A 10,466-nucleotide genomic window follows, 5' to 3' on the forward strand; every position below is an offset into this window, starting at 1 on the left:
AGTGCCCCTTAAAAAAAAAAAAAAATAAATAAAAATATATATATATATATATATATATAAATATATATAGTTAAGAACTGTCCTGTATATAACAGTAATGTAGCAATAAATGTGCCATTTTTAATAACAGATTATACCTTTTCCAATGTCTGGCTTTTGAATATTGTATACATAAAAAGGAAAATAAAGGAAAACATTGTAATAAAGGGTTTACTGTAGTTGGAAAATGAATTTGTTCACGTTTTCCATTGCCAATAGACGGATAGGGAACAAACGCGTGAGACTTTTTTTTTTTTTCCCTCTTTTCTTTCTGATTATGCAACAAGGCACCACATTCATTTTAAGACATACCATTTAATCTCATTGATTTCATAGTCAACACGCGCAGGGCTGCAGTATTAGTTACAGCTGAATAGTTGCTAGAAACAGATTTCTTAAATAAAACAGCTGTGTTGTAAACAGACCTTTTGAAGTTGTTGCCCGAAACGACCCTGAGCTATAAGTTTTACAGAGCCCGTTCATAGTTTTTAACAGGCATTAGAAAGGGGCAGCCAAGGGTCCTTTACAGCCATCACGGAGAAACATTGCAGTGAGTGAAGAACTACAACTAACAAGGTCAGGATGGTCCCGAAAACACTCAATAAAGTCATCGGCGGCAAATACATCGCTATTATAAGGGCGTGGTAAGTTAAATGAACAACCGAGCAGCAGTAAAGCGCGGGCAGTCATTTGCCAGGACTTCTGTCACCTTCATAATTTTGTCCTTCTGTGTGACCCGTCTATGCTGGCTAACGTTAGCTTAGCATGCTTGTTTATTTCCCACTGACTTTAGCTCGCTGGGCTAGTTAGCATTATCTTCTGAATACTAATTCAGCTTTATAACTGAACAGCTCTGTTAGTGGAGGAGGTGAGACACAGTGGTCACATTGGCTCTGTAAACACTTCTATTGTTGTTTTAAATGTGTCAGCTTTAATTCATATCAGAACTGTTATAACATTAATTAGTTCAGTATCTCAGTACAATACTGTTTACATTGTTTTGCTATATAGTGAAGCATATATTTAGATTCTGACAACACTCATAATCTGATTGTGCATAATTATATCATGTATATCAGTCTCATATTTACTATTATTAGTAGTCAATACATGTGTCAATGACCTGAAGATGTGTATGTTTTTGTTTGTATTTGTGTTCATCACATGATGATTGTGTTTAGGCAATGTTTAGAGTTTAAGTCAATTATACTTGACAGCTGTTTGTTTATACACATCTTGAATGCACAGCACAATAACTGACCTTGTAAAGTGCAAACATAGGAAAACTCAGACGGTAATTTGTAAAGATTATTATATTATTATTATTAATCTATCAATGCGTTGATTAGCTTATAAATGACCCTTTGTTTAATCACTAATTCACTTTTGCCTATACACAACTTACACCAGTGCCCAAGCTAACTTTGTTTCATTCTTGTCATCAGCAAAGTTATTATAGTTAATTAGACTTACAACACTTTACTTTACAAACTAAAACTCTGTGTGAAGAGAACATTTTAGTTAACAGAAATAAAAATAAAAACTAACTGAAATGTTATGTCTACATTATTACCTATTGTGAACTTGTTCAATCTTTCCCCTGACGCCCCCATGTTATAATAACTCAAACTAATAAAAGCCAAACTAAAACTGAACATTTAAACTAAAAAAAAAAAAAAAAACTAAATTAAATAAAAATTTAACTAAACTAAAAAATATGGGCAAATGAGTTACAACCACCTTTACTCTGTATGTTAAGATTGTACTCAGGCTTCAGGAAGTGTGCCTACCAGAGTAAGGTTTCTCTCGTAAGATCCTCATGCCACCTGAACGAAGGAGTGTAATTACCCAAGTTGGTCTTGATATGTGTTTTACGTTTGGTTGTGTGGTCAAATGTCTCATTTATGAATCCCATTGGCTTCTCCCATCTAGGGTACCAAATATGGTCGCCTGGGGAACAGTTGGCGGAGTGGCACTCGTTCACTTCACAGACTGGCGATTATTTCTTGACTATGTGCCATACATTAGAGGGAAGTTCACCAAGGATGAGTAAAGTCCCACACAACTCAATTGTGAGTGTATTGTTATTATAACCGACACTTGTGTAACTGAGCTTTCATTCACACGCTGTGTTTGCAGTGTTCAGTTGGATTGCTCATTAGCTTTAGCCCCACCCATGTACTCCTGATAAGATACAGACAGGTGTTGGCCATGCCAGGTGTTGGAACTGAACATTCAAATAAACAGTCTGCGTACTGGTTAAAGTTACCGTCACCTTGCTTTGGTCTTTTTGTTAAACATCTGCAATGCTCACGAACCGAAGCACACTGTAGGCTGTATGAATAATGGCCACAGAGATCAAGCTGCTCTTGTAAGCTTGTTAGATGATAACTGTACAGGCATAAAGGTGTTATGCTTCTGTCTAATCTAAAGCTCTGCAAGGAGGTCAGACTAGTATAAAAATAGAAATGGGGTCAGTTTATGACAGTAAAGGTTTAGAGAAACGATGCATTCAACACATTCATTCAGTTATATCAGTTTCAGTTGTTCAGATGTATTTTTGTGTTTTAGTGGTACATCATATTATTTACTCATTAATCAATAATGTGGCAATACTTTTTGGTATTAGCCAACTATAATATCATATACTACTTATATTTCAACCTAAATGTCAAACAATTCCCATGATATCAAATGTGATATCACATTACAGACATTATATTGATATGTTCAAGCCCTATTAAAGTTTACACACAAACCTCTGCCACTCCCACTCTACTTGAATGCAGTCTTGTCAGACATTTAAACTCAGAGTCAGGAAGGATGTGCTTGTCACAAATTTAAACACACGTGTTTTTTGTACATTCTGCTAATGAATGGGGTGTGTGTCTGCCTACAGGACCAGAGCTTGGGAATTGGCTCATGGGTGCATTGCTTACACAACGCAAGCTTAAAGGGGGATGCCCTGGCTCAACAATCAGTCACTGAGGGCTTGTTAGGAGTTCGGACAACGGGAAGCACTCTGTATAAATTCTGTATTATTTGATTTGTGAATAAATCTTTGCTTTACCCCAATGGGTCCCATTTTTTCTGCAAGAGTCCAGCTATTAAAATGTTGTTAAAATGGTGAGAGGTTTGTTAAAATCCATTATGTTGTCAATAATGTTTGAAGAACTGGATATACTGGAGCAGTTTGTAGAACTTATATTTTCTGTAATTTACTGTAAAAGTGTGAAATAAATATGTATATGAACCATATGTAAAAGTCTGATAATATATTTCCTAATGCATGATGAATCCCTCATATGCCCCCATGTATTAGGGGTCTAATTGCACACTGAGAATACGCCAGGTTAGGCCAGATACTAAACTCATTTTATCAACCAGACTGCGAAATTTGCGTGGATAATGTCTTTCATTTCTCCCATCGAAGGGGGAGGGGACTGAAAGAGGAGAGGGGAGAAGGGATTTAACATAGCGAGAGGGAGAAAACGAGATAGTGTCTCCAAGATGGATAAAAACGAGTAAGTACATCATTTAAAGGGCAGTGAAACCACCGAGGAGGGTGTTAATTGTAACTGTAGCGTTTAACTCGCGATGTGTCGTTTTCATAATATATTTGGAAAGTGTGTTTATCATCGGTTAGACAGATGCACTCGGTGGTCTCTCGCATTTTGCAAATAGCAACGCTGCGGTTTCCAGCTAGGATGTCGGTGTATTTTTAAAGAAAAGAAAGCATTATTGTAACATGGTTTATTCTCGCTGATATTTACAGCTAATGTTGAATAAGGCATGGAGTCGGCGTAGCGTACTGCGTCGACTACACAGTCGCTTTTAATCGTACAAAGCAGATCATATTTTTTTTTCCTGCATCGATACATACACAAAGCCTCCGTGGATGCATGACATGCTGTTAAAATGGTGCCCGCGGTTTAATCAATAAGATCTACTTTGTTCATTCATAAAAGCCGGGTCCAAGTCTGAATGACAACGGTGGGCATTGTGGTGGTGAAACGGCTCTCCGGTTTCATGTAGCTTAGTTTACGTAAAAACTTTCACATTTTGTGTCACTGCTTCGGAGTAAGTGTCGATATTTGAGCACATCTCGTGTGTTTTAATTATTCAGTGGCGTCCGTGGTTGTTGTCATGCATCTGCGTGATTCCTATGTACGGTCTATTTGAAGCTGCAGTCTGATTTATATTTCCCATAGGTTAACGTAGCGCTGGTGGTCACCGACGTCAAGGTACACAGGACGGAAAATAACACTTCCGCTATCACGTTTCAAAACAAAAGGCTTCAATTACTTAACCGTGTTTTTAGGCTTCTTGGATTATATATACTGTCGGTGGTTCTTGGTCTAAAGTTTGGTGTTTTCTCAATGGAAATCATTTTTCACCTGACCTCTGAGGTTTTGGGATAATCATTCGGTAAAAAACAAAATGAAAACTGTATTTAAAGACGTGCAGTTGGATGCTCTATATAAGTGGATCTTAGTTAATAATAAGTTAATATTATTTCATTTTTTTATATTATACGTATTAAATATGTACTTGATTGCGCGTTCATCATTTGGAAATTGACGACTTAAAGAATATTTTAAAAAATAGTTTAATTGTAAATTTACTTGAATTACTGTATATAATTATTGTATTTTTTAAAATTCTAATAATTGTAACATATTTAAAGTCCCGCTGAGATTGAGATCTAATTTGTAAGGGAGGCCTAAGAAGACATGAAAACAATTATAGGATAGACTGAAGAACAATAATAGAATATAGTTCAAACCAACTTTATAATAAACGACAGAACGTAGAATAGTGAAATAATCTGATAATGACTTTTAACATAAACATTTCTAATATTCAGTGTACTCGTTTTATGTCGGGCCTTTTTTGTTTTTTAAACTTGACATAAAATTGAGTTGAGCGATAGCGCACGTTTGACAACATGACAAATGTGTGCTTTTAATCTGAAGTCAGAACGGTGTAACTTCCGGTCCCGTCCCGGCTGCGTCCTCGCCGCGATGTCCTATGTTATCCTTGCGGATGTAGCCTTCGTGCCCCGGCGAGACTGGCAGGTAGTGATGTGGCTGAGACGCGGCGGAGCGATCTGCGCGACGACAAAGAGACGAGATGTTGTTAGCAGGGAGATCCCATTACTGAGCACGCATGTTGTAATATGGTCGAAACAAAAGCGTAAGAAGCGATAGGCCTGCCATCCAAAAAAAATCGACACATTTCCTTAAAATCCAACCTGCTTGTTAACTTTTTAGTGGATTTATAGGCTACTCGCGTGGGAAATGGAGAAGAAAAGGTGGGATTGCACTGCTCTCCCCAAGGGCTGGAAAATGGAAGAAGTGACCAGAAAGTCGGGTTTGTCCGCTGGAAAAAGCGATGTCTATTATTTTAGGTACTAAACGAACGAGGGCTTGCAAAACTTAAAGAGGTGCACAAGACACCGAGTTTGCGGAAACAGACAGGAGTGTGATAAGTGGGGGACGGTGGTCGGTATAAAGTTTGGGGGTGGGAAAGGGGAGGGGGGTATGTTTGTAGTAGGGCAACAAGGCCAACCAGGCCAGCTCCTCTCTCAAAGTGTTTGGATAAAGAGTGTCCCACCGTGCAGCTAGTAGCAGCAGCAGCAGCTCACGACTAGCAGATGAATAAAACTCAGTGTCTTCTCAGTTAATACTTTTTTTATTCCCCATTGAAGTGAATCAACAACGCCAGATTTGTTTTCATTTAGCAGAGGAGACGATCAAGATGAGGAGCAGAGGCAAGAGAGGGGGGAGGCGGGTCGGTTGTATAGTCTGTGGTAGGCTAACTGTACAATCCTACTGCTGTTAACTGTGGTGTGTGATGTAAGAGACATTTGCATGAGTTACTAGCACGTATCCACCCACAGTTGTTCCTTTTGTTGGCCATTGCTCAGGCTAAAAAAATGTTGTTGTTGCTCCCACAAGTGGAGTTCCAATGTTTCCACTCTGAAACATTTGGTCAAGTGTTGGTAATCGCCATGTTTACATTGTGTTCACTGGTTCTCACAGGTTAGTGTCAGGGCTGTGTATACAATATGCTCTGGAGTATGTTTAATATCTATATAGTTACTCCTCTGTACTACAGTGTGTGTGCAGCTTGTTAACAGGGCTTACGTAGAGTCTTCATCAAAGATTGCATCCATTTCACAAAGTAATGTGATTTCAGTGCCATCGCCCACTTGAATGTGCTCTGCTGCTGTTTGCTTTTGACTTGTTGCATGTTATGATGTTTGTAATTTTTCTGTCTGCTGTGTATGTGTGTTTTTGAAGTGTGACCTGTGTGTTTTGTTTCTCTGCCTTCATCTCGGTTTGACTGTCCGTCTTGTTCTGACCTCTTTTTTTCTTGCTTTAATCTTTGTATGAGATGATATTAATATAGTGGCGTTCTCGTGTCTCTGCCTTCCCCTGCCAGTCCATCTGGGAAGAAGTTTCGGAGCAAGCCTCAGCTGGCCCGTTACCTTGGCAACCAGATGGACCTCAGCTCCTTTGATTTCCGCACGGGGAAGATGCTGATGAGCAAGCTGAACAAGAACCGCCAGAGATTGCGCTATGATAACAACAACCAGAACAAGGTGAGATGAACGGGCTCATGATGACCAGCAATGACTGCTAACGGATGGTGCTACCTGGACGCTGTGTTTTTACAGGTTGAAACACCAACTGTAGTATGGTCAACTTATCAAACGCTGCAAGTGAAGCACCCTCACTTAGACATGGATTACTAGAATCACTTGTTTAGGTTTAACACAGGAGGGACTTTGGTGGCATCTTTAAACAAAAAAGTGTCCAGTAACATCATGACATCTTTGCACAAGGCAGCATGTTTTATTTCTTATATTAATATCTAGACTACTACCTATCTATAAACTATAGATATAAATATCTTTGTAGGTTAGATAAGACAAATCGCTCAACTGACATCAGAGCTGGAGAGAGACTTATGCAGCAGTAGGTTTATCTTTTTATGACAGTTTGCACTAAACTGACTTTTAATATGGACCCATAGAGCCTGAGTACTGACATAGTCATAGACGTCTCAGAGCTGAATGAATGAGCTGCCTTTTGCGTGGTTGTAATAGAGTTTTGTGGAATAACATGTAATATTCTGTCTTAGTGCCTTTTTTTTTTTTTTTTTAAATTCATCCTGTCCTCATCCTCCCTCTGTGTTTGTTATTTTTAAGGGCAAACCTGACTTGAACACATCGCTCCCAGTCAGACAGACCGCCTCCATCTTTAAGCAGCCTGTTACCAAGGTTACCAACCACCCAAACAACAAAGTGAAGACGGATCCACAGAAAGCAGTTGACCAACCCAGACAGGTGAACAACCGCTGCCTGTTACAGTTGACATCCCGTCCCATACAAACCTGAAACACATGTTATCTGACACTGTTACTTCCTCCAAACTGGATGAACCAGACTTGAGTTTAAATATGTTGATGTTGTTTTTGGCTCTGGAAGCGTTTTGGGGGTTTTCTTTCTGTTAAGACTGTTGGCAGCTAATATTACTCTTTGTCCACAGCTATTTTGGGAGAAGAAACTCAGCGGTCTTAATGCTTATGACATCGCGGAGGAGCTCGTGAAAACAATGGAACTGCCTAAAGGACTGCAAGGTAATATAGGTTAAACATAGATTCTCCAGAGAAAATGAACAGTTCATATTGCGTAATAATAATAATAATAAAAAAATAATTGCACAAGTGACATTTTCTTATTTTTTATCATGTCAGTATAGCACATTTTTTATTTTAATGAGATGTAACTAATCCTGAGTGCAGTTAAAGCTTTGATGTTCCTTTTTTTAAATGTCCTAAAACCTCCCGGTTGGTCCCTCAGGTGTTGGTCCAGGCTGTACAGACAAGACTCTCCTGTCGGCTATTGCGAGCGCTCTGCACACCAGTGCCGCTCCCATCACGGGCCAGCTGTCTGCGGCCGTGGAGAAGAACCCAGGAGTATGGCTTAACACGGCTCAGCCGCTGTGCAAGGCCTTCATCGTCACTGATGAGGACATCAGGTGAGCCATCACAGAACATCTCCACATACAGATGACCTGTTTGTTTTTACCCGGGCCAGTATCCAAGAGTCAGATCTAAAATCCACTTCCTGTTCCTTGTAATTGCCCCTTTGTAGCTTTGAGAAAAAAAAATCAGCATATGTGCTGAAATTGTTGCATTACAAATCTTTCTCAGATCTCCTACACTGTGTTTAAAAACAGGAAATTACAATTGAGGCAGTGTGAATAATGTCATATGTTATCTGCTTTACCAGATCATGAGATATTGGCTTCTACTTTATATGCTGAAGCACAATAACAACTATAAAAGCTCTGTCGCTAAAAAAATAACAGAAAATCTTCCAAATTAGAAATGACCTTGAAGATTTCTTTGTCACTTTTTGTCAACCTTGATTCACCCGAAGCTTAACTGAGTTGCGTCTGTTCAGAAATCCCACAGTCCATAAGGAGTGACCCTGTAAAAACACACCATCTGTTGTGTGCTGATTCAGTGGCTGTTATAGGCAGCTGTAACTGCCAACTGTAACAGCTTCCTGTTGTGTTCATGTGTAGGAAACAGGAGGAGCTGGTGTACAGTGTGAGGAAAAGGCTGGAAGAGGCACTAATGGCTGATATGTTGGCCCACGTCGAGGAGGCTGCGAACGAAGGAGAGGCTCTGAAGGAGGAAGGCAACGGCAGTGAAGATATGGAGAGCGTATAGCACAGGTTGGTTAAGGGATAATTTAGGCTTAAGAGCAAATTTTAAGTGAGGGATCGTGCTGGACACGGTGTCCATTATCAGGAGGTAATGAACAACGGGGAGGCTCAGCTACGAGCCACAGAGCTAACGTGCTAGCAAGATGCACGGTTGACACACAGTAAATACCGTGGTTTAATGTTTACAAAATAAAAGCTTGTTGCAGCTTAAAGCATATCATGAGTTTTGTACGTAGTGCGTGGGTTATTACACAGTATAAGATGCAACCTAGGAATAAAAAAAACAACAACTTGAGAATATGTTTCTTATCTTGTCCATCCTTCCTCTTGTAGGGTTTTGTGAAATCCAGATTGGGTTTGTTCAACGCCTGCACACACACACGACCATGAACAGTAGGAGACCTGCAGCAGTCCAGCCCTGATGAACTGTCCCCTTGTATCCATGTCCAACTTAAACCTTAACCTGACTTACACTGGTCCCGTTCAACCTAAAAGAACTGTCTTCCCCTTGGGAACTTTGGAGTCTCAAATGTGTCTGTTCATCATTAGGTTCACTGGATGGGACTCCTCGACTTCAACTCCAATTAAGTCACTTGATGTGTTTCTGAGCTCAGTTGATTTTTTCACTAGGACATTTTAAACTATTTAAAAAAGAAATGACATTAAATGAATTTGCAAATATTAAAAAAAATAACTTATCTACAGTTTGTCAAATTTAGTGTTCGATGATGAGCGTATTTTTTACTAAAAGGCTTTGAATGGGTATGTATTTTTGTGACAATCATGTCAAATCCAAACATTTTATGTCAGAAGAAAGTTCAATCTGGGTGCTTTTTCTTTTGTTTTGGGCAGATTGGAAATGAATGTTTTGTATTTTCGACATGTCTCTTGAATTTTATGATGCACTCCATGAGTAGACACAAAACACACAGACCGTCTTTTCTAGTGATGTTACTAATACAGATGGCGTAGTTCGAATCTCGTATACATCGATTGGAGGGGGGACGGAGTCAAATTTTTCTTGCTGTACTATTGTCTATCATGTCAGGTGTGATATCCTGTGAGTCAGTATTGACCAAAGAGGAGACATGTCATTTTAAAGAGGTAGGTAAGAAGAGTAGGTTGACTTGCGTGTAACTTAAAAAGTTTTCTTTGTATTTTACCGTAAGCGATTATATTGGCACTGCTGTTGTACAGCTAAACATAAGGACAGTAAAAGGTACACATGAGGGGGCTGAGCACAATGGGAAAGACATGACTTGAAACCTCTTTCTGTAATACATTTATTACTGTTTTTAACTCTTCATCATCATAGGTGCTTACTGGTGTTGTGAAACATTGCTGTTTAGTGCCAAGGCTTTGTTTCTGTCACAGCTTCAGTCCACTTTTCTCTTCTTTTTTATGTGTCAATGTTACCACACACATGCTGCCTCCTCCTATACCCACGCACAAAATTGGTGACACAGCAAATTAGTTAAGATGTAGTTTTAAAGTTGTTTCATTTATTATCTGAGGAATAATTATTTTGTATTTTTTTTGTTTGTTTGTCAAGGTTTGATGGTGAATAATGTATCCAGCCCAAATCATGAAATTCCCTTCTCAATATCAGCAGGCTGATTGCTGAAATGAATTTGATTGTATTGCTTATTAAAATGAGTCCGTATGTCAATAACTCTTCTGCTA

General features: G+C 39.1%; 2 protein-coding genes across 4 annotated transcripts; both read left to right on the forward strand.

The window, feature by feature from the left end:
- The first annotated feature begins 587 nt into the window (after window positions 1-587).
- Window positions 588-3,297, forward strand: LOC118321607 (cytochrome b-c1 complex subunit 10-like). Its single transcript, XM_035653002.1, has 3 exons — window positions 588-683; window positions 1,972-2,111; window positions 2,939-3,297. Exons 1-2 carry the CDS (start codon window positions 622-624, stop codon window positions 2,090-2,092), a joined length of 183 nt encoding a protein of 60 aa, XP_035508895.1. The 5' UTR covers window positions 588-621; the 3' UTR covers window positions 2,093-2,111; window positions 2,939-3,297.
- A 201-nt stretch (window positions 3,298-3,498) lies between these two features.
- On the forward strand, window positions 3,499-10,460 carry mbd3b (methyl-CpG binding domain protein 3b). Of its 3 annotated transcripts, XM_035653001.1 has the most exons (8): window positions 5,118-5,449; window positions 5,783-5,851; window positions 6,487-6,646; window positions 7,256-7,393; window positions 7,596-7,686; window positions 7,910-8,087; window positions 8,640-8,792; window positions 9,117-10,460. In XM_035653001.1, the coding sequence occupies exons 1-7, from the start codon at window positions 5,340-5,342 to the stop codon at window positions 8,785-8,787; spliced, it is 894 nt and encodes a 297-aa protein (XP_035508894.1). In that variant the 5' UTR covers window positions 5,118-5,339; the 3' UTR covers window positions 8,788-8,792; window positions 9,117-10,460. The 3 variants fall into 3 exon arrangements, with proteins under 3 accessions (XP_035508893.1, XP_035508894.1, XP_035508892.1); XM_035653000.1 differs by lacking the exons at window positions 5,118-5,449; window positions 5,783-5,851 and adding an exon at window positions 3,499-3,563; XM_035652999.1 differs by lacking the exon at window positions 5,783-5,851 and having other exon boundaries at window positions 5,126-5,449.
- Window positions 10,461-10,466: the final 6 nt, after the last annotated feature.

Source organism: Morone saxatilis, unplaced genomic scaffold (assembly GCF_004916995.1).
Source record: "Morone saxatilis isolate NCDOM2014 unplaced genomic scaffold, NCSU_SB_2.0 Contig12, whole genome shotgun sequence".
Classification (NCBI taxonomy): Eukaryota; Metazoa; Chordata; class Actinopteri; family Moronidae; genus Morone; species Morone saxatilis.